Source organism: Ambystoma mexicanum, chromosome 2q (genome assembly GCF_040938575.1).
Source record: "Ambystoma mexicanum isolate Mex_15411 chromosome 2q, UKY_AmexF1_1, whole genome shotgun sequence".
NCBI lineage: Eukaryota > Metazoa > Chordata > Amphibia > Caudata > Ambystomatidae > Ambystoma > Ambystoma mexicanum.
The window spans coordinates 1169434935-1169458797 of record NC_090924.1 but is presented as its reverse complement, the minus strand read 5'-3'; the positions used below and the strand labels follow the sequence as shown (position 1 = coordinate 1169458797).

Here is a 23863-nt window from a genome sequence, read left to right as displayed (position 1 = left end):
AATGGTTCATGGTTTAAATGTATTTATTCAAATAAAAAGAAAGCTGCCCCTCTCGCCATGAGGGAAAGGTCCTGCTGTCTATAATAAAATTAAGGGTGCCCGTCGTAGTCCAAAATAAAGAGTCCTGAGTACAAATTCTTAATTACTACCTGGCCCTACCACTTTTAGAAAACCTAACTAAAAAGAAAAGGAGGCTTGTCCAACAGCCTCAGAATGGCTTCTTAGAGGACTTATTATCAGTCTCAAAGGTCTGTTAGAATGTCTTCACACAAAGCACACTCTGGTGTAGTTGTCAGAAGTACAAATGTCTTCTAGATAGTTGTCTCTTCCCTCTCTTTGGGAAAAGGTATTTCTTTCTTCCAATGTGTCTTTCCGTTGTCTACCACTGGTTAAATCCCTCCAGGATCATTTCAGTTTTACTAGTAGTCAAATCCCTCCATGATCTCTTTGCATGTACTTTTCTGTATCCCACCTTTGTGGCACTGGGACTTCCCAAAATCCTGTGGCTGTTTGGTAGTGTTACTTTTTTTCTCAGTCCAATTGATCTTAGACATGTGTTGGCTTCCACAGCTTTCATAAAAAGCACATGTATCCTTTCCAATACCTTATTCACAGGACCTGGGTCCATACAATTCTCTCAGATTCTTATATTCTGAAGGGCTTCCGCCGCCTCCATTTACCATGTTTGTGTTTCTTTCACTATACTTTGAATGGCTTCCCCAGCCTTCATATATAGTGTTTGTGTTCCTTTCACTCTGATTTACTTGGGTCACATGCTCATTCCACTCTGCCTGGCTTTTCACGCTCTCGGCAGCTTCACAACTCTCTCACTCCGTATTAGCGGGGTCATGTGCTCATTCTGGTTTCCCAGCTTCTCATACAGTCAATGGCTTTGGTAGACTTTGACGCAACAGTTTACAGCCTTCGCTGGTGTCGTCAAGTTGGGAGCATTCGCTGCCCGGTTGGCGCTTGTCTCATTACGGCCGCCACTCAGTGTGTGGAGCTCGGGGACTGCGCCCCTTTATTTTTTCTGTTCTCGGCATCGGTTTCTGGGCACCTGGCCCACCACTCTGCTCCAAGTGGTCGTGCCACCAGGGAAAACTGTTTCCAGTCTAGGCTCCTTTGCTGACCGGAGCCTCTTGCTCGGTCAGCATACCTGTTCTGTAGCCTCCAGCTAGCGGGTCTTGATCCCACTACACCATTGCTGGCTCCGCCCTGCGAGGACATGTCCACAGAAGCTTCCATCTGCATATCTGGGATTTATCTCCCTCCGTAGGAGTCACTAATGGCATCATAGGTCTCTCTCCATTCACAGTTCTTGGGCTGTTTAAGTAAGTCAACACAATCAATAAAGATGTGTCTGTCTTCCTTTACGGCGGCATTCATATGAAAGTCAGCATTACCTGAAGCCAACATGGTGGAAGGAGGTTGCTGGTATTTAAAAGTTAAAATCTGAGAACAAACAGTTCTTTCAAATCTAATACATGTGAACAATGTAGCCCATCCAGGGAGGTCCTCATTGGACTGGGAGCCCTTGTACCGGAGAGGGGAGGCACTCCCAGTGAAGTCCCGCCACCCTAGATGCATAGGGTGTGGCTCCCCTCTGGAGAGAAGGGACACATTGTCCAGATTCATCACAACACCCAATTCCTGGAAAGGTGCTTGGAAGTCTAGAGACACTTCTTTTGGTTCTCTTGACCATGGTAGACGACGAAACATCACCAATAATAATCATTCATAAGACTGGCAAGAAACCGTGTACCTACCTGAAAAGGGACACAGCCTTATTGAATGCTTCTGAGGGCTTGGACGGGTGGCTTTTTTGGGGGGAAATTTCAAAGAGAAAATTAGTGTATGAGGTACCTTAAAGCGTACTGTGTAGCCCTAGCCCTGCCACAGTCTTTGCTAGGTCCCTTAGTCATACTGTAACCATCATGTTTTGTCTTCTTTCTGGATGACCAGCGGGATATGGAGGGCCCTCTGCGATGCTGTGGACCCTGGAAGCGTATCCAACCTCTTGTAACCCCGGTCATGTAATTTCCTGGGACTCGCACAGCTGGTTAGGTTTTTTTCTCTATGAAAATAATTTAAATAAATGGTCCATGTTCCGACAACGAGAAACCTGGTCCTTGTACATCTTATATCTGTTTTTTGTAGATCAGACATGTTTTGGTCTAGAGCCTAGCCTAGGTTAACACTTTTTTACATTCAACATTGGATACATTATTTCCCTTAGGAGCTCAATGATATTTTATAGAAAGATTTTGAAATAATTATTGATTTGTCTCCTTTGAGTGATTTTGCCCACATAATTATGTTAAGTACTGAATTCATTTGGCTTGAATGTTTATGGTATTTAGGTAATACAAAGTGTGTTCTTATTTTTAGCATGTTAGCATTATTTATTTGTTATCAATGACTTCTGCTTGAATATCTTGATTACACCAGTCAGGCCTTTTAGAAGTACATTTTGAGCTTATCCCCCATTACCTGAGATAACACTAGGGCTACCACTTGGGTTTGCTGGCTTGCTCATCAAGTACCTCCATCCTCAACAGGGGCCATGTCTTGCAAGTGGAATTATAAAGGCCAAATTAAGGGTTTTATGGCCTCCCATGAGCTAAAGTTGAACAATGGCTTCTGGTCAGGCTGTCTGACTTCGGTACAGCTAGTGAAACAAAGTCACCCAGTTTCTTGGGACTAGATCCGAAAGACGCTGAGTTCCAAATACCTTTCTGGAGTTCTAGGCAACTCAGTTTATCGAGATCATGGTCATACACCAGTCACATCTAGCTTCTAGAGTTTGGTTCTTGAGACCCTTCAACGCAATATCAATCGTTGGATGCAGGATGAGTCTCCTGCTCCTCTTCTCCCTTTTTTGATATTTTCTGACAAGAGCATCCAACAGTCTTGGCTGCTGCTTCCTATGCTATTGCACCTGGAACTTAAGGTTGCCTACTGCTCTAATGTACCAAGAGAAACTCCTAATTAGCAGATATTGGCTTGTGACTGCTTGGAAAGTCTTCCTTTGTATCCTTGGTGGAATTGCCAATCCCACCAGATCAAGAGTATGCCTGCAGGCTAGTCTGCCTCTCCCTCTCCTTTTCTCTGTGAGGGAAGAGTTCTTTAATGTTTTTTAGTGGTTTTGTCAATCCCAACAGATTTGGATTAATCCCACAGCTAGTCCATTGCTTGTCTGGGATATTCTCTCAACATTCTGTGAACTGGGGTCCTGCCAGTCTTTGGATCCAGCAGCACTAGGTTAGTAGCTCCCTTAGCCCCGATATGTTTGTCTGTCTCCAACAGAGACCCCACTATTTTCACCCTTCATCTCTTGGTTCCGATTGTAGCTAGTGGCCCTTCTCACTTGGATGATATACACGCATATAGGCATTGGATAAACCATGCTAAAATATTAGCAGTAAAAATAAATTCCATGAAACAGCTCCAAAGTTTCTTTGTAACAGCTCGCCTGATCAAGGGCTTACAGGGGTTCACAGATTGAAGGAGCACACACCCTTCTTTCATGCCAGGATGAAGTGAGAAGTGGGTCACAACCTCATCACTCTCTCACTTTTAGTGGATGCACAGCATTCCAGGGCCTCCTTTGCCTCAGGGATCAAGTGTATCCCCTACTATGTATAATGCATTCACAAAACCTCTCTTTGATAAACTAGACAATTTGGGTGTCACATGTACAAATTATACTGACGACACCCAAATACTAATTCCTATCACAGGGGTCTATAACACAGACTCCAAAGCCCTAAACACAATCTACCACACCATCCAAGCCTGGATGACCCAAAACAAGCTATGTCTTAATGACGATAAAACAGAGATCCTGATTTTAGGCAGCCTAGCAAAACTCAAGAGCCTCCCATCTTCTTACCAAACCTTCGACAAAGATGGAAATTGAATCACGGCAGCTAAAGAAGTCAATATACTAGGAGTCTTCCTTCACTCTTCACTTACCCTCTCTCGGCAAGTCAACACCATAACCTCAGCATCTTCCTATGTTTCCAAACTCATCACTGCCTGCAGACCTCATCTTACTGTAGCGAACTGCATTGCTCTGGCAAGAGCACTAACCCTCTCCAGAATAGATTATTGCAACGCTATCTTCGCAGGCTCCTCCTCCATTAAGAAACTCCAGATTGTTCAAAACAATGCTATCAGAGCAGCACTCAATATCCCAAAATATGAACACATAACCACCTTCAGAAGAAACATTAATTGGTTCCAAGTCAGAGACCGCATTAAATTCAAAGTACTTACGCTCACCGCTACTTGTCAAGCCGATCTCCAAAACCCAACCAGCCAGACCCACTAGATCAGCCTACCAAGGGCAATTCACCACACCGAGATATAAAAGACAAAAAGCGGGCGGCTCCAGTTTCCCCGTCATGACGGATAACTACTGGAATTCCATGCCCACGGAACTAAGGATGGACCCTTCACTATGGTGCTTTCGCAAAAAATTAAAAACCTGGCTTTTCACACAAGATATCAAGCTCCATTCTCCCTACCCATAGGAGTCATTGGTTTGCCCCTCTGATTGGTCACTTGCTATCCTGCACCTATCTCTGTCATCTGCCCTTCGCCTCTACTCATTCTGCAAGAAGGCCTTACCCTACTTGTAACTGTATTGTATCATTGTACTGTACAACTATGTAATTGACTAGTAAAACTAAACATCACTTGTAACCATATTCTTAAGTTTAAGCACCCAGATGCCTGAGGGTTAGGGCGCTATACAAATGTAATAAATAAATTAAAAAATATATTGTTTGTCCTAATGTGGGTTAGGAGGCCCTTCCATATCCATAATGCAAACCCTTGGGCAGAAAGGTATAGCATGCATCACGGTCCCAAGGGTCTCATCATCACAGTGAAATAGTCCATTGCTAACTGGCTTGCACCGCTATGAGCACTTAAACAAGCTGGAGCATTCACTCTGATTAAAAGTGGAAAATCCCAGTTAATGTATGGGGGTGTCACACATTTTGGTTTTTCTTGCAGCTCCTTTTGATGTGGCTGCATGTGCACTAGTGAAGTTAGGGGAAGACCGGAGAAGTCATAACAAGATTTGGACAGGATGAACGTGGGGTGGCCAATGCCACACAAACCCATAAAGGGTGGAAGGGAGACGGGCCGGGGCAGGATTGTAGCAACCTATGACGCACTGAGCAAGGTAAGGTGGCAACATGGGGGGGGGGCATTGTGGGAGCAGTAAGAGTCTCCCCAGGATGTTGAAAGGAGGAAAAAGAGGCTGGGGAGGGGTGGGGGGCATTGGGATGGTGTACTGCCTACAGTAGATACTCTTCTACAGAGGTAACCCCACGCTCTGGTGATAATCCCTCCTACTAAGTGAGGATGTATAACATGTATTTCAACAAAAGGAAGGAATATACAACAAACTATATCAAACAATGAACATATCCCCTCAGAAAGCAATATTAAATAACAGCTGCTAAACCAATATAGGCTGCATTATGTATTCTCAATGAACATAAAACAGTAGTGTCAAAAAATATCATTTTGAATATATTAATCTCTAATTCAGCACAAGTAATACAAAAATTGTTTAAAAAACATATACACATAACATAGTCATATACATGTTAAAAACATTCCACCTCACAGTATAGAAACATTTATGCCGACAAATAGATCAGCATAACACAACAATGGCAACTTAATTGACCTCACAGCCCGGGCTGTGACACACAATGGGAAATGAGATCAATTAAGTGCTGAATTAGAGATTTAAGTTGAACTTTTGGACTCAGACTTTCCATAGTTTCGTTCAAGCAGGGAAATCACACCTTCGCAATAGGGCAAGTTAGTTCTTCAACCATCCCGACATTTTATTTTGAACTTTGAATCTGTTATCTGTGTCTTGCTTCATTATTCTTTCACACTATTTACAACAAACAGTGATTAGAGATTGGATGAGGTAACTAGCAGTGACCAGTGCTGTTGCACATGTTTTCTTAAAATTATAGACGGTTTTAATAAGGTTTTTAATAGTCATGGTTAGCTGATTAGAAATGCAGGGGTCACAAAACCAGCTGCAAGTTGCGCGAAACAATGACCTTGTCATTTATTGGCTGTACGAGAGAGTTTGTAGGTTCTCATTACTTTGCATGCTGGAACTTGTGGGGTTGCTTTCAGGAAAGGGAACATAAAGATACAATCCCCGTGGAGTGGATAATGTGGCAGTAAAAGCATTTATTGCTACTTTATAAACTGCAGGATGTTGTATAATTTGGGATGTGAAGTTGGAGAGCAGAGCAGACTAACATGTTCATCTGCTTTTGCCAGGACTCCTGCCAAATCTGCGTCATTTTCCACCAGCATCTATTTAATGCTGGAGGAAAAAACAATGCATTCCTATTGAATATGCCTGACTTTTACACTTGATAAAAGCAGGCAGATTTCAAAGGAATACATTTTCGATGGCTACCATCAATGTTAACTGCACAAGGGATTTACACTTTTCCACAACACACAGGTAAAAAGCGTGGCACAGAGGATTTTGCCTGTGTTCTACTATTTACTTTTCCACTGCATGGTGGAAAAAATAAAAATTGCATGGGGGCCCCCTTTTGCAAAAATGTGCAGATAGATAGAAGTGGCCCCCGAAGTGTCATTTAGGATTCAAAACAAAAATTACATTCATGGTCAGGTTGGTTTATCATGTGACTTGTGCATAAAGGTATTCTGTATAAAATGTAGTATTTTAGGTACTCCAACCCAAACAAATGCATATTTGTAGCAGTTTGAGCTGGGAAGATATGCGACAATACATTTTAGAGCAGGCTCAAATTCTGGTTTGACCACTTAACCAAAGTGTGTGATCCTGAGCAAATCATTTAATCTGTGCCTTACCTGCCAACATTGGATACTGGTAGAAGTGATGCAGTTCACAGTATACATAATTCCAAAAAGCCTTGCTCATGGCTTAATAGACTGGCCAAGTGTCAGATGGTATTTTCAGATGTCTATGTCGCCCTGAGGAGATTGGGTACATTTCCAATTGATGTTGCTCCCTCGTTCTCTCGCCTGCATGCCAGAGTTCCCTTGTACCCTTAATTCCCACTTGAACAAATTGAGTGATCCTGTCAGCAAAACCTAATGAGGTGACCCAACTGTGCACAGAGTCGCATCTCTAACTACACAACTCCAATAGTAAGAAAGACCACTTAAACATGAAACATTTGCCACGCTCATGACAGTCAAACTCCTCCCACCCTAAGCTCCACTCCATGCCCGGCCCACACAGGGCCCTCTTTCAGTCTTGCCCATGGAGCCCTTAGCCTTAAACCTGCCACTGGGTGGAGTGCGGGACTGTATTTTAGAACATACGAGATGCTGGACTGAAAGGGCTTCCGGTGATTTAAATAACCTTGTTTATAGTTTGAGATTCATGCATAGTGCGCCGATAGGTCCATCTCACTGATCAATACTAGAGAAAAGCAAAGAAATTGCAAAGTCTTTGTTGTATAGTATTTCCGTGCTTCAGTCTCAATGGTGTTAACTCTGTAGATGCTCTGGTTGAGGAAAAATGTGAGTATACATGGAACAAGATGCTGGCAGTAGAACCCTTACCCAGATTAGTGCAAGTTTAGCATGCTCTGCATCATGCAACTCGAACCCTTCTGCAGTGGTACTTCTGAGTTCCAATACTGATTCTATTAGGCCACAATTAAGAGACCTTTCCCTGGCCAGGACCTGGAACATGCTATATTTGCATACCTGTGCAGGAGCTCATGCTGTACAGTTTTGAGATGCAAGAGAGCGTTTTCCTCCTCTTGAAATTTAAATATTTCCACCGTGGTTGTGTGCTTTGGGTGATTAACTACAAACAGATACACAGTATCATCTGAAAGAGAATACACAGAATAGCAGTAGGTTAGTTCACAATCGCATTTGTAACCATTGGGGTATTACAGTGTAGCCTCACCAAGAGCATCATTCATAACTGGGCTAAATTAACCTAATAAATGAGATAAGAAAAACACAAACATTTCTGTAATTTTTTGTATGTATTACATTGATATAAAAATCCCATCTTTTGTAGAATGCATGTCAAATATAAACCCACTCTCTTACTACATCATTGTAAATAGGTGTTCTCTTCAACGGTGAGTGATCTACAACAATCCAAATACATCATTTCCAAACAGTGGGGTGCCTTATTCTGGATCCACCAGTAACTTTTCAGTGACAGGTCGTTAGGCAGAATTGCATGCAGTACCCTCTGGGACCACTACACACAATTAGGACTATAGGTGTTAGCCAAACCAACCTTTGGTATAAGTCTGTACCACACAGGTTTTGGTAGCGAGCTGAGCAGCCAGGCTTATCTCAAGAGTGAATGTGAGCAGTACAAGTAATTACACAGAGGACTTTCAATCACAGTGGTTCAAGTAGACAGTTATACTCAAGGTTTCTTGGTAAAACACTTATTAATTTATTACACAATCATTTAGAAAACATTTCACCAGAAGGAGACAACTTACTATTATATACCCAGACACTTCAATGCAAAACTCCAAGATTTTGAGACAGTTTGAGCTCCCCTGAAATAGGAGCCAAATGGCAGTTCAGTTACTTAGAAGTGAGCAAAAGGGACAAGCTAAGTAGAATAGATCACATACACTTGTTCGACAGTGCAAATAGTTTCAGTTCACCAGAAGAGTTCAATTCAAGTCAATAGGTCAATGGGCTAGTGTTCTGGATAGGAAAGAGCAGTTCTGGTATCAAACGGTAAAGTCTTTGCAAAAGTTCTCAGAAGTAGTTTAGGCGAAAAAGAATCATATGTCAGGTCACAATCTGATTAGGCCTGTAAATTGGGAAAGTTTCACAAACTTTCACCGCGAGAGTGGCGTTCTCTCAATCGGGTTGGCACAGTACCATAGTATGAAGAACAAAATGCAGCTGAAGACGTTGGTTCCTGACAGGTCCTGCAGATCTCACTGTTCCTGAGCCTCAGTCGTGGGGACAAGAGGGAGGACGTTGGGGGACTCCTGCACTGCACGGGATTGTCAAAAAAGCAAACAAGATTGAGTCTCTTCAGTTCCAGTAGCTGTAGATTCAAGCGCACAAGCTGGTATCCCTCTCCCTGGTTAATCCTAACCAGCCTTGAGAATGGTATCCAGGTGAATTGTAAGTCGATTGGTCCCACCAACTCAAAGGAAGAAGTCGTCCTTGAAGGGGCTCCTCTGTGGAGATGAATTTGGCAATTCAGACCTGCAGCAGGGCTTCACCAGGCAAACCAACGGTCCAGGAGTTGCAGCAGCCGTTCTCTTCCAGCTGTTCTTTGGTTCTTTCGTTCCAGTGGTTAACTCTGCTTTCCAGTCCAAGAGACTTGCCTTTTAAACAGTTCTCTCCCTTTCAGTCCAGTCTAGCTGTCACTCACCCAGCAGGGTGGCTGTCCTTGCCGGACAGTCAGCCAGCCAATCACGCCTAGGAGACCAAGCACAGGGAGATTCGGGCCCCTCTCTCACTTCCTGCCCACCCCGGACGCCAGAGACGGTCTTCAGTCCTGAAGCTCGCCATAGGCATACGAACAAAGGAACCAAACCTGGTATGGAGCGCAGAGACAAACACTAGAAGGACCTTTCCAAAAAGAAACAGCGAAAAAAGAAGACCCGGACCTGTTTAAACAAAGGGGCTTAAGGCGCCATCTTGACAAACATGGCTCCTGTGATTTTTAGCTAACAGTGTTCGGGGTCAGGAAAAATCATGGTAGTTCGTTGTAAAACCACTGCCACCAGCCTTTTCAATAGGAAAGGGTAGCATTTGACTATATGTAACCCCTTCAGCACTCCATTGTAAGATGGTGTGTGCTGGGTCTAGGAATTTGGAAAGACTAGTAAAGTCAATTTCACTTTACATTCTCTGGGAAACAGTAGTTTATCCCAGAGAAGGTATTTAAACCTTTGGGAAGTCTAAAATACATCCCTGTGTCACTGCAATGAGGGTGTTGTGTAACACACATGAAAAGATGATGCCTATGGAGTTATCTAAAACTGCATAATCAAAGAACACAAGTGAAAAACGCACATAAAAATACGAGAGTGGGGAAAAAAAGGCTCACACTCCTGCCAGATAAAAAATCAAGTCCTCAAAATCCAGCAAAGTTGCTGGGGGTCTCTAAGGTGAAGGGAATTAGCACATTTATGAGAATTCTAACTAACACAGCGTAAGCAGCAGTGCCCCACGGTGCGCTGAAAAGGTTTTAGGAAATCGAAGGCAGCCCTGAACTGGATCCCCTTTCATCGGTCCGATCTTACACCCTGCATCAAAGTGCATTAATAACTCGTCCGGGATAACTGGATTTGGATGACTAAATACCTTGGTATGTGGATTTCTTGTGACCTCACAACAATTCTGGGAATTAGGAACTATTGGACCTGCAGACTTCTTGGGCAGCTTTCATGGTTGGTCAGACTGTCCACTTTGAAAATGAACAACCTTTCCCAGATTTCTCTTCGTTTATTTTAGCCTTCCAATTTCTGTTCCCAAGCACTTCACGGAGGAGATCAAGGTGGCTTTTCCTAATTTTCTATGGCGTGGATTACACCCCAGAATTGCTTACCAGACATTAATTTGTCCTGCTAGTAAGGGGTGTGAGGAGGGCAGTGAGATTCCCAGATGAAGGTTCAGCTCAACCCAACTGAGATCTCTCCCTGAATATTTCCCTAACACAACATACATCAAAACAGTGGGTCTTTTTAGAAAATGTGGTCCTTTAAGGGGTCAAGTCCTAAAAACTAAAGTGGGGGACTCAGACACAATGTGATGTAATGACACCAGAAATTAGCATATTAAGGTGAAATATGCACATTTCATTAAATTGTCTTTGCATAACCAAAGAAATTGCACAGAGCATTTGCCTTTCATAAAATCAACACTTACTGACTTACTCACAATGGGGAAAGGTTTTCTCCTCAGTCATCATCTTTGGGGGACATTTAATGAAGCTGGAATAAAATGCAAGCCTAAAAGTCGTTTTCACACAATCAACTCCCTACACAGATGGCACTTACCCTCTACAGACTAGACAAGATATTCCCTGGGACTATGGATACGTGTTGAAGAGGTTGTGGGAGGCTGGAATCCTATTACCATTTGTGGTTTGTGACGAATCTGGAGACAGTGTCACTTCTTCCCTAGGGTGAGCCACCCTCTGTGAAGAGCCGCAGAGGGGTATGGTGGGAGGGTTCGCATGTGAATCCATGCCAGACCCATGCTGGAGAACAACAGTTACAGGTAAGTAACTTGTTCCATCTCCAGCATGGGGTCTGGCATGGATTCACATGCTCATGAATAAAAGAATACATAGCAGTATACACATGCACAACCACGGGAGGTGGCAACAGGCTCAACATTAAGCAATACAACAACTCAACATTAAGCATCTCTTACCTCCTCACCAGGCTCACCTTAAGCGAACAGGTTGCGCTGCACTGCTTGGCCGACCCTGGACTCCTCCCTGAGTCCCGATCGACGCAGTAGAATCTTGTGAAGGGGTGCGCCGACTTCCACGTAGCAGCCCTGCGATTGTCCAGCAGGGGCACACCAGACAGGAACGCCGTGGTAGCAGCAATTGCTCTGGTCGAATGGGCTCTCGGACGGCCGGGCAGCGGTCGGTTTGCCAACCGGTGACAATGCATGATGCAGCCGGAGAGCCATCTGGAAATGGAAGTCTTCGAGAGAGCCTTCCCTTGATTCACAGACCCAAACTTCACAAACAGCTGTGACATCTTCCGAAAACTCTTCGTGCGGTCCACGTAGAACTTCAGCGCTCTAGCTACATCCAGCGAGTGCAAAGTCCTCTCGGCTGGCGTCGAAGGCGACGGAAAGAAGACTGGTAATACCAAGGGCTCGTTGAGGTGGAAGTCCGACGGCACCTTGGGCATGAAGGAGGGGTGCGTCCTCAGCACCACCCTCGTGTCATGAAAAGTCAAGTATGAAGGCTTGCAAGATAGGGCCTGAATCTCTCCCACTCGTCCTGCAGAGGTGATGGCCACGAGGAACGCTGTCTTCCATGACAGGAACTTCAAAGGCGCCAAATGCATAGGCTCGAATGGGGCCCCCCCATGAGCCTAGTCAGCACCACATTAAGCTCCCACGCCGGGGCAGGAGCCTTCACCGGCGGGAATGATCGGAACAGTCCCTTCATAAATTCCTTCACCAGGCGATGAGACCACAAAGATGCCCGTCCCGTCGTCCTGGTATATCGGGAGATGGCAGCCAGATGTATCTTTATGGAGGCGTGAGCCAGTCCAGCCTTGGCCAGTGACAGCAGGTACGGCAGCACTTGAGGGGCCGTAATTCGCAGAGGGTTAATCTTCTGTGCACGGCGCCAAACAGAGAACCTCTTCCATTTATGACTAACACTTGAGAGTTGAGGACGCCCTGGCCTTTGCAAGAACCTCTCTGCAATCAGCCGGGATATCGTACCCTCCAAACTTTAGTGCTGCAGGAGCCAGGCCTGCAAGTTCAGCGACTGTGGGTAGTGGTGGAGAATGGCGCCTCCTTCTCTGCAGAGAAGATCCGCGTCCGCCGGCAGCCTGACTGGCGGGGACGTTGACAAATCCAGAAGGTCCGGGAACCAGACCTGCCTCGGCCACGCCGGTGCAATGAGGATCATCCTGCACCTGGACTTCTTGAGCTGGTTGATGAGGCGGAGCAGCAATGGAAATGGAGTGAACGCGTATAGAAACAGGCCGTCCCAAGGGAACGAGAAAGCATCGCCCATGCTCCTTAGCTGTGGGAACCTGCTGGCAAACCTCTGGCACTTGCAGTTCATCGTCGTCACAAACAGGTCAATCTGGGGTTTGCCCCATCGTTGGAAGAGTCGATCCACAAGATCCTGGCACAGTTCCCACTCGTGGCACGAGCGCAGCTCCCTTCTGAGTGAGTCGGCGATGGTGTTTTTTATTCCTGCCAGGTGGAAGGGAACCAGAAACATCCCCTGGGCGACGGCCCAGTGCCACAGATCCTGGGCCTCCTTGGATAGGGCTGGGGATCTGGTGCCCCCCTGCTTCCGTATGTAGAACATCGTGGTGGTGTTGGAAAGAAGATCCTCACCACTTTGTCCTTGAGGGCCGGGAGGAACGACTTGAGCACCCAGAACACTGCTCGGAGCTCCAAGATGTTGATGTGAAGGGACCTCTCCTCCGGGAGCCAAAGGCCTCTTGCGTGGAGATCTCCGGTGTGGGCCCCCCAACCCTCCAGAGAGGCATCCGTAGTCACCGTCTCTTGAAAAGCCGGGGTTTGAAAGTCTGTGCCCGTTGTGAGGTGAGCCCGGGTGTCCCACCATAGGATCGCCCAGCGGAACTCCTCGTCGAGGGGGATCCTGTCCTCGAAGCAGCCCCTCACCTGAAACCAGCGGGCGTCGAGGAACTCCTGTAGCGGACGCATCCGAAGTCTGCAAAGGGGCACAAGGTAGATGTATGAGGACATCATCCTGAGAAGGGACTTGATGGACCTTACCATGTCCACGTCCGTGGCTAACAGGCGCCGCACCTTGCCCAGGATGGTCTTGGTCCTCTCCTCTGAAGGGGAGGCAAATTGCTCCACTGTATCGAGCTTCGCCCCCAAAAACAGTGCTACTTGCGATGGAACCAGGTGGGATTTGGGGTAGTTGATGGCGAACCCCAGCTCCGTGAGCAACCAGACGGTCCTCGCCGTATGATCGACGGCGAGTTCCCTTGACCTTGCCAGGATTGCCAGTCGTCCAGGTAGGGATAGACGTGGATCCCCTGCAAGCGCAGCCACGCCGCCACTGGTGCCAGGCACTTGGTGAAAACCCTGGGTGCCGACTTTAATCCGAACGGTAGGGCTCTGACTTGGTAGTGTCGTCCCTGAACCACGAAACTGAGGAACTTCCTGTGCCTTTTTAGAATGGGGATGTGGAAGTAAGCATCCTCCAGGTCCAACGGCGATGGGAAGTTGCCTTCCTCCAGCTGTCCCAGCACGTGCTGGAGGGTGACCATCCTAAATTTCTGCGCCTTGATGTATTTGTTTAACCGACGCAGGTCCAGGATGGGGCGCCAGACGCCCTTCTTTCTGACGAGGAAGTACCTTGAGTACACTCCAGAGCCCGAGAGCCTCCCGGGGACGAGCTCGATGGCACCTTTTGTGAGCATCGCCTTTACTTCCAACAGTAGTTGAGGGACGTGATTCTCCTTCCTGGCCACGGGAGGAATGCGAGGGCACTTCTTTTGGAATTCCAGCGAGTGCCCGTTGGCCAGGGTGTCTAGCACCCAACGGTCGGTGGAGATGGACTCCCACTCGCTGACGAATTTCGTCAGCCGGCATCCCACCGGGGTGCTTCAGTGGGGGCCCGACAACACGGCCGGGTCAGTCTTGTTTGGAGGAGGCCTTGCCGCCTTGGCCTCCTTGACTATGACGGTGGGATCCCCCTTGCTTACCGCGACCTCTGTAGACCTCCTGGGAAGAGGAGTGGGCCGCCTGGCGGTAAGCGGAGGGGACACCGCTGGATCCTTTGGAGGCACCCTGTCTGCCTCCGGGGCTCCGAAAGGGCCGTCGCTGCTGAAACACCCCAAGGGCCAGGGCCGTCTCCGAGTCGGTCTTGATGGCCTGTAGAGACTCATCCACCGCCTTACCAAAGAGGTTGTTGCCATCGAACGGCATGTCCAACACTCTGGTCTGGACGTCCTGGTGAAAGTCTGTAGCCTTGAGCCATCCCCGTCGTCAGAGGCAAACTCTGTTGCCCAGTTGGCGAAATCCGGTATCGGCGATGTCCGTCGCCACCGTTATGGCGTGATCCAACACCATCTCGCCCTCCTGCAGAATTTCTAGGGCCTCCGCCCTTTTGTCATTAGGCAGGAAATCTAGCAGGGGAGCTATCTTGAACCAGAGCTCCCTGTCGTAGCGGGCCACGATCGCTAAGGCATTGGCCGCCTTAATCGTCGTCGCCGCCGACGAGATGACTCGTCGTCCCATAGAGTCCAACTTCTTGCCCTCGCTGTCCGGCGGGGAAGTGGAAGTTGAAGCTGCCGTGCCCACTGCCTTCTTCTTAGCTGCTGCCGAGACGACCGAGTCCGGCATGAGCTGGGCCCTGAGGCACAAGGGGGAGGCATCGGGGACAGCAAGCCCCTCGTCCCAGATGTCGTTGAGTAAAGGCACCGCGAGGACCGTCTTCCTCTTAGCCTCTCGTCGTTGGTACAGAAACCCCTCCTTTTTCTGTTCTTCAGGGCAGAGCTGGAAGAGCTCGGATGCCCTGGTTATCATGGCGTGGAAAGGACCAACCTCGTCTGCTGGGGACGCCCGCGGGGGGGGGGGTGACGACGGGATGTCCGCTGTGTCATCGCCGCTGTCATCGTCTGTCCCCGTCGCCGTATCCGTCGCCATATCCTCTCCCGGCGAGGGGGATGAGGGGTCCACCGGTCTCGCAGGCACGAAGGACGGAGCGGGGTGGACTCTCCTCCGCTTATTCGAGGGCTTCCCGACAGGCCCGGTTCTGGCTCCTCCGTCGGGGTCCTTATCTCGGTACATAAGGATTGGATTGCCAACAAAATGGCCGCCGAGCTATCCTGGGGCTCGAGCAATGGCTGCGACGGACGGGATGGCCGCTCCCTAGGGCCCTGTTAGTCTTCGCTTTCTTCGAGCACGTCAGCAGGGACCGTCCCCTGGGATCGAACCTTCTTGAACCTCTCGTTGAGGTTTCTGAACCTCTCGTTGAGGCCCATGGACCTCTCGTTGAGGCCCTTCTCAGTCTCCACCAGTTCCTCCTCAGAGGCTGATTCTGAGTCTGCAATGGCCACCGCCCCCCCCCTTTTACAGCCGGGGGCTTCACGGGGGTCTTAGCGATGGGCTGGAAAGAGGATTCCCTCCGCGGTGGCAGGGATACTCTGGGCCCAGAGGCCGTTTCCATTGGCGTAGTCTCAGCCGGCTCCGCCAGGGTCGCAGCGACCACTTCGGTAGAGGCCTTAGCCGGGTGGATCAAAGCGCTCACCACCTTAGGTGCGTCCTGGGCCTTCGCCTTGGGGGAAGGGTCAGCGCCTCGCTCCCCCTTCGCGATCGACCGGGTCTGCTCCAACGGCCTACCCGGGTTCTCAGACTTCCTCTTCCCCGAACCAGAGCGCTGGCTCGTTGTCGAACGTGCCGGGGAAGTAGCGCCCTGCTTGCCACCCAAAGAGCCCGACCTTTCGGCGCTCCCGGAGCCCGCGGACTCGCGGTGCTTGGCCTTCTGTTGGGCCCCCGTCGCCGGGGCGCCCTCAAAGGACTTAGAAGCCCACTCAGACTTCTTCGCCTTCTCACTTGCTGTGCCCTTCTCCAGCCAGGTGGCGAGGCGGGAACGATGATCTTGCTTGGTCCATTCCAAAAGGTTCTTGCAGAACGCACAGTCCTTCTCCACGTGCGTCTTGTCCCCATGGAGGCAGTAGAGGCATCGCAAATGCTCGTCCTCCTTGAAAACGTTATATAATCCGCATCCAGGGCAGTTCCTGAACAGCTTGGATCGGGCGTCAAGCTCCCTTTGTCCTGGGCCATGTTGAGGTAGGCTGCAGATCTTCTGGAATCCTCCAAGAAGTGTAAACTCAACAAAAACCTCACCCTTGAGGGGCGTAGAAGAATTCCAAAACGGGTCCCTGTTATCGGAAGTAGAAACGGTGGAGCTTGAGGTTCGATTAAACCGAAAAAATGAGAAATACTCCTGAAAAAGCGTGAAAACGCAGTAAAAAAACTCAAGAGCTAAACACGAGGACTCCCAACACTTGAGCGTGCGGTAAAAATCTGAGGATGGCTGCCAGAGGCGGGGCTTAGGGAGAGGGCAGTCATTGGCTGGGGGCAGTATGACCCAGAGATCAGTGATTGGTTACTACTAAGAAAGACAGATCAGAAACAAAACTGATACTGATTTTTTCTTTACCGAGGATTCCCAGCCTGACGACGGGGAATATTCATGAGCATGTGAATCCATGCCAGACCCCATGCTGGAGAAATGCTGAAACTTCCACATGCTCGAGAACCTGCGATGAACAATACTCCCCTGCAGAATACCAGAGCAAGACTAAAGGGCCAACGAACCTTGAATGGAGGAGGAGAAACCCAACACTGAGGCTAGTCTCAGATGTGAGAACATCAGGAAGGGGAGAAGCCGCGCAGACCAGCAGAGCTGGCAACAGCGCACAAGCAGGGGGATACTAGAGGGAGACGCTGTACCTTAGATGAGGAAGAACGCAAGGCTGGAAAAACAGAGGCAGCATGGAGCGAACCCGACCTGGAGGCGAAACCACATACAGGATGTGATGGGCCTCCAACCCATAAACGGACACAAAGTCCAAGGATGAAGGGAGGACTGGGCCCTCTGCTCTCAGTCCGAGAGCCAGCAGAAGAAAGTGAGTAGAGATTGATCCCGTCACTTACGAGATGGATCATCACTGGAGCGTGCACCGCAAAACAGCAGGAATGCGGGTTGTCCAAGTCAACAGGAGGAGAAGATGGAATGAGTGGGGAAGAGGGAAGGACTACCCTAGCCCCATCCAAGGGTCAAAGGGACATGAGAGACGAGAGAGAATGAGACAAGGAAAAGGGTTACGGGAGCCTGAGAAACCCTAGCAGCATAAACCTCCAGAAGGGTCATAGGGACCCAAGAGAAATCAGAGAATCAGAAGCAGCAAGGGGTCAAAGAGACCCTAGTAAGCTGAAGGCTATATTGGGTCACGGGACCCCAAAGGAGCTACAGGGGCACAAAAAGCAGAGTGAAAATCCTATATCACAGGAACACATGGGCACCTGAAAGTTGGTTGAACTGTGGAGAGATAGACCAAGTTGGAGGTAAGATCCTTGCACCTCTAGATGGTTGAATATTTTGTTTTTTCAGGAACTTGAGACTTCAGGGCATTTTGATTTGTTTTCTTTGTTAGGAACTTGGGTTTACTTCTAACCATTGGAAACAGACCCACGAGGGATTTCTGGAACAGACACACACCTCAGCACTCAATCTATTTCTTTAACTTTTTTCCTACGTGGTACGGCCCGTTTAGTAGATAGGTTTGGACAGGGGAATATTTTTATTTTGTACTATAAACGAGCACCTTAGTTTAGTTTGGTTAGGAAGGGTACTCACTTTTAGGAGTAGGGTCAGTGAGGTGTTTTCTTTTAATTTAAATAAACTACAGTCAAACAAGTCCTCTGGTTCGAGTCCTCCTTGTGGCTTGACACAGATCCCAATCATAAAGGTGAAACAGGCACATAAGAGATATAGCTCCTTCATATTTTGTGCCAACCAGGGTCAAGCGCAAGCAATACTCTTAAGAGGGTGTGATTGTGTGCCAGTAGCAATCCAAATAATACACAGTTCCAAAACAAAAGAAAGTCCAATCAAGTTTCTATAAAAATATACACTCCGAAAACACAAATCAAATGTAAACTTATCTAAAACACCATCACAAACCCATGCCTATAAAGGAAGGCATGAAAATGCAGAATGTAATGATGCAAACACTCCTTAGCAGTGTGAACAAATCGGCAAGAAATGCAACAAGGAGGTCAAAAAGGATCTGCATTGTAAGTTAAAGATGCAAAACAGGATTTAACCAGTCTCCATGGGCTCAAAAGATGGACCTGGAGGACAGGTTCACTCCAAAGTACCTGATTTCAATGTTCGGCCGTCCATTGGCATCCAATCAGGCTTCACACAAGCAGTGCTTGCAGATCCTGGTCCTCCGCAAAAGTTACCCGCAATGTGCCGTGGGAGTGAGTAGGGGGCAGAGCTTGCCTCTGCCTTGGGGCACTCTCACATTAATGGCTATGGGCTTTGGAAAGATCAACTCTCCAACAAGAGGTCATTTCTTAAGTCCAAGATTGTCCATAAATGAATCAAAGGTGGTTTGGGAGACACTCTTTTATACGTGTAGGCCCCACATGATTGAAGAAAAGCAAGCTTGCTTTCAGGGTCCCAGTCTATGTCCTTATGACTTTGCCTGATTGCAACATACCCAAATTGCTTTGTGCTGAAGGAAGTGTAGGAGACAGGAAGCAAGAAGTGTTACTGAGGAAAACAAGAAGGTGGAATTCTTCCATAGCTGTGCTGAGCTCCCTCTTGCTACACTACTGCTGTGCCTTCTCAGATCCATAGCATCAAAGGCCCTTTGGAATGCAAGACGCCGGTGGGAGGCTGATCCTTTTGTTTAGGGTGTGCCCTTTGTATCCTGCTTCCCAGGACAGCTTGTGCGGAAGGCTGCCCTGCTGGAGGGGGGGGGGGGTTACCCGATCTCACAAAGGATCCAAGTGAGGCAGCTCCCACTGGCAATTGTCCTGCCAGTTGCAGCAGAGAAACAGTCTAGTGATAATACACGGAGCCCGTCCATGGTAGGTTTAGGCTCACAGTGTTGCCATATGTATAACGCAGATCAGACGTGGTTTTAATAATTAAGTGAATTACCAGCCACCATACCCTAACTCAGGTTTAAAGATGAAACTGTTTAAAGATGAAACTGTCCCCAGCATAATTCACCATAATTATGTAGTTTTGGAGCAGAGGTGCAAATTTAAATGCATACTCTTGGATGTAGTGATTAGGATGTCGCAGCAGTTGCCAAAAGGGCACTTGTGACCGCTGAATCTGCTCTGTGGAACTGGAGAGCAGGTTCTGCAGATCCGGAGACTGCTGTAGTAGGGCACATGTGTCACTATGCTTTTGGCACGGTGCTTAATGAAATAGGGGTCTTGTTAGCAGACCATCCTTTCTGAGATGGAATTACAGACATTATTTTTTGAATTTATAAAAAAAACAATAAAAATTGGGGCATGCACACCTTTGTCTGATGGCAATCGTTCACACCAACTCAGACACACTTCCTTACAAGGTTGATAAATTGTATACCAGTATTTGGATTGCATCATCATCCGTTAATTACAGTGGTAAACCTGAAAATAGTAGGTTATAAAGCAGTATACAGAAAGAAAATAAATCATCCCCCCCCCTCCCCCCCAACACGTTTTGGTTCCTAGTGATGGTTTCGAATGGCAAATTTCCTGAAAAAAATGATTTTTTTAAACCTTTTTTTTTTTAATGGGGGGGTCCCCCCAACCCCCGTTTTTTTTAACCCTTAACACCAATTTTAGTTTTTAAAAAAAACTTTCCCTACAACAAAAATTCGATGCATTTTTTTCGAAACTTCGGCATTCGAAAGTATGTTTTCGAAAACAATGTCTGGATACCCACGTTTTGATAACCATTTATTTTCATTTTCAGTGTGATTCAGAATGTGGCTTGTGCATTACAAATCTGCTTTATTAAACACAAGCAAATGATTCAGCTCATGAAAGAAAAGAATCCAGATATATTAGTCAAATCAAATATTAACTTGATTTTGGCTGTACAACATAAAAGCAGAGCAACCAAATATGCAGAAAGCAGCATGACAGAGGGTGGGCGGGGGTCGTTGGGGGGGGGGGGGGCTGAGCCCGAGAGTCATGTAGATTGTCTCAGTTTCAGCTCCGCACTGCTGGGAGGGCCGCAGCAGCCTTTTACTAATTTGTCTCCAGATGTAGTGTTGGGTGAGGTGTCGCTGGATGGGGACTCCCTCATGCCTGTTTTGTGAAAGTCTGGGGCTGGAATGTGCTTTCGTGGGTGAGTTGTCGGCCACTGTCGCAGACTTCACTTTAACGGTCCAAAAATGGTGCTGCCTGACACACGCGGCCGCTAAGTAAGTTGTGTTCTGCTCGGCTCGCATGCATACAGCCGAGAGGGTCGGAGTGGTGGCTAGAGCTGGAAGGCTCTGCTGCAGTGGAGCGGCTGTCAGCAAAGGCGGAGGCTTTGCCAGGAGTTGGTCTGGGCATCGTATGTGCATCTGTGGCGGTGGGGAGGAGGAGCACAGGACATTATATTCTCACAGGACATGGCACACAAGGACGGCTCCAACACCAGCTACAATAGCGGACATATTGCTTTTCTCCTCCAGACCTTGGAAAGTTAGATGCTGACGGAGCTCAGTTAAGACCAATTGTAAATTGAATGTAAAGCTGACTTTCGCCCGAGCCATATCCGACTTCGGCAAAAGCGTGCAATCGATGGGGGCCAGGCTGACGGACATAGAAAACTCCATCATGGAGTTCTCTAATGATCGATCAGGCATGGAGCAGCACCTGATCACCCTGAGGGAACTGCAAGAGCTTATGCTAATGAAGATTGAAGGTGGGGCGAAATGATCGAGACCGAATATACGACTGCAGGGGATTCCGCTACTGCCAAGCTGGGGGGATTCCGCTACTGCCAAGCTGGTACTGTATGCACAGGATATCTTCTCTGAGAGATGTTGGGCCTCCCGAATGACACAGATATAATCCTGAATCGCACTCAACAGGTTTTCTCCCCATATCAGAAATACAAGGAGTATCTTCTGTATGTCCTCACCTGAGTTCACATTTGTTCACATGAAGGTGGACATTATTAAGAAAGGTATAGGTTTCCCGGAATATACCTTTCGGGGTGCAAAAAAGTTTGCATTTTTCAAGATTCGTCCCAGCTCGCCTTGTAGAAGACTCAAGGATTGCACCCCATTACCGCTAGGCTGCACAAGCTCTCTCCGTGTTGGCGCATCTGGCTGTAGTTGGGTCCCTCACTTTGGATTTGTTGGATGATGTTGGTGGACTTGGGGCGAGGTGGGGGATGCTCGGCGATGCCTACTATCATGACATTTTGTGAACATACTCTTCCACCTTTAACTGTTATGATCTATGTCAGCTGCTGGCCCTTCACACCCCCCCCCTGCTCTAGAAGCTACACTCACCCGTGGATTATACAGCCCACAGTTCTTTTTTGTCTTATTTGTTCAACAGTTGCACATTTTCTTTTCTAGGAAGGAGGAGGAGGTGGGTGCATGCGACACAGGGGTTAGGCATTGTTCGCGATGGGATACTGCTTGTTGCTACCGTGGGGGCCCTGGGGAGGTTCTTCTCTGTTGGTCTTCCCTCAGAGTGGGAGGTGGGAGTCCTGGTTTTTGGTGGAAGGTCTGTTTCTGGGTGTATCATGGGGGAGCGGTGCTACTTGATATGAAACCCAGGGTTGGTGGTCTCGAATGTTTCTTCGTTACACATGACAATGTCCATTAAAATCATTTCCCTTAACACACATGGGCTTAATTAGCCCTGTAAGAGAAAAGCGTTACTTCATAGTCTTGCTCACTGTGATCCCAATGTAGTTCTCTTGCAGGAAACCCATTTGACGCAATCTGATGAATGGCATCTGACCTCTCGTAGGTTCCCCATCCATTTTTTACTACTGGCGGCACCAAACAGAGGGGGGTGGCAATATTGCGTAATGCAAAGTGTGAGGAATCGGAGGGCAGCCTCACTTCTTTTCCCCAGATATCCCCTTCCAAGGTGGCCAGGGAAAGGCATAACTATCGGATCCTGACCCTGGGGGTGGATACATGAGGGAGAACTACCTGGGTGGAGGAGAATCAGTGAGTGGAGTCACACACACACACACACACACACACACACACACCCCCCCGCCCCCTCCTCCTTTTTGGACCTATCGACCTGGCGGGAGGTTTATGTGGATGCAGATCTATAGACTGCTGGACAAGAGAAGACCTCTTCTGGAAGGCGGCGTGGCTGACTGAGTGCTCGAGAGTCCTGGTTTGATGCATGGTGTATGCAGCGGGAAGCACGGCTGAAGGAAGCTGGAGGCCTCACTGGAACGAGAGAGTGAGAGCTTGTGGCAGCTGGACGCCTCGCTGGAACGCTGTAAGCACTGACCGGTGAGTCAGCCTGGGCAGAGGGACACCAGGACGGCAGGCAAGCATGTCAGAGCTGTGAGAATGTTAATGAATGTTGATATATATGAAAGCAAGCACTTTTGAAAACAGATTAAAATGAAAGCAAGCATTTTTGAATACCGATCTGAATGAAAGCTGTTTTGTGGAATCTCACAATATAAATATAAAGGAACTGTGAACTTTGAGAGAACAAGCATTGGCAAGAGCCATAGGAATATAGTGAATAGTGGCAAAACAAGCAATGGAAAAGCATCATGAGGATGTGAAATGAGAATAAACCAAGTACCACGGTAGAGCTGAAACAGTGGCAATGTGTAAATGAATGAGAAGCATGTCAGGTGTGTCAACTGCGTGACTTGTAATAGGTGGACCATGTGGTCTGACAACTGCACCTAAACCAAAGACACCCACCTATGGAAAAGCCACTTAAAATATCTGCAAAGAATCTTGTGATTGAATAGAAAGGAAAGCTTGTGTGAACTGAAAATAAGGAATTGAACTTTATGGAATTGGTGAAAGGTAATCAAACCAGAAGAGCTGAGTAGTATTGCAAAGAATTGTGTTTTTGGAAAAGTTGAAAGACTTGGGAAGGGATCCCTGTTGTATTGTTAACTATTTCAAACCTTGGGGAAGGGAACCCCTTTTACATTGGGAACTATCTTGAACCTTGGGGAAGGGAAACCCTTTCCAACCAAGAGCTGAAAGAAGCTCTGAACTGTTATTTGAACACTTATTATTTTGATGCCGACATCCCTACACATTGTATACAAATAGATGTGAGGGCAAGTATAGGTTTTGGACACAGACAGACATTACTTTGGACCTCCTGACATAGACCATCCTTAGTTTCATTTAGTTTGGGAAATCCAACCTTAACATAGGGCCAGCTAGGCCTTTTTCCACCCTTCCCTTTGGTTTAATAAAAGTTTATAGCTCAAACTTGAGTTCAGTTGTCTACTTCATGATGCCTGCACAAAAGACACCTTCCGTCAAGAGACTTGTACTCACAGAGAGGGAGTAAATGTGGGGCTATCAAGGTTTTTGGGGGGTCTCCTGATACTTGCTTTTCTATTTATGGCCTCAATGAT

The 23863-nt window shown here is 47.5% G+C and overlaps 1 protein-coding gene across 2 annotated transcripts in view; it reads right to left on the bottom strand.

Annotated features, from left to right (window-relative positions):
- LOC138570023 (serum paraoxonase/arylesterase 2-like) overlaps positions 1-23863 on the bottom strand; it is a 748122-nt gene that overhangs the window by 229111 nt on the left and 495148 nt on the right. For both annotated transcript variants that reach the window (XM_069648556.1, XM_069648555.1), the window contains one exon: positions 7762-7888. In XM_069648556.1, the coding sequence (XP_069504657.1) occupies positions 7762-7888 (127 nt within the window). The remainder of the gene's footprint in view (positions 1-7761; positions 7889-23863) is intronic.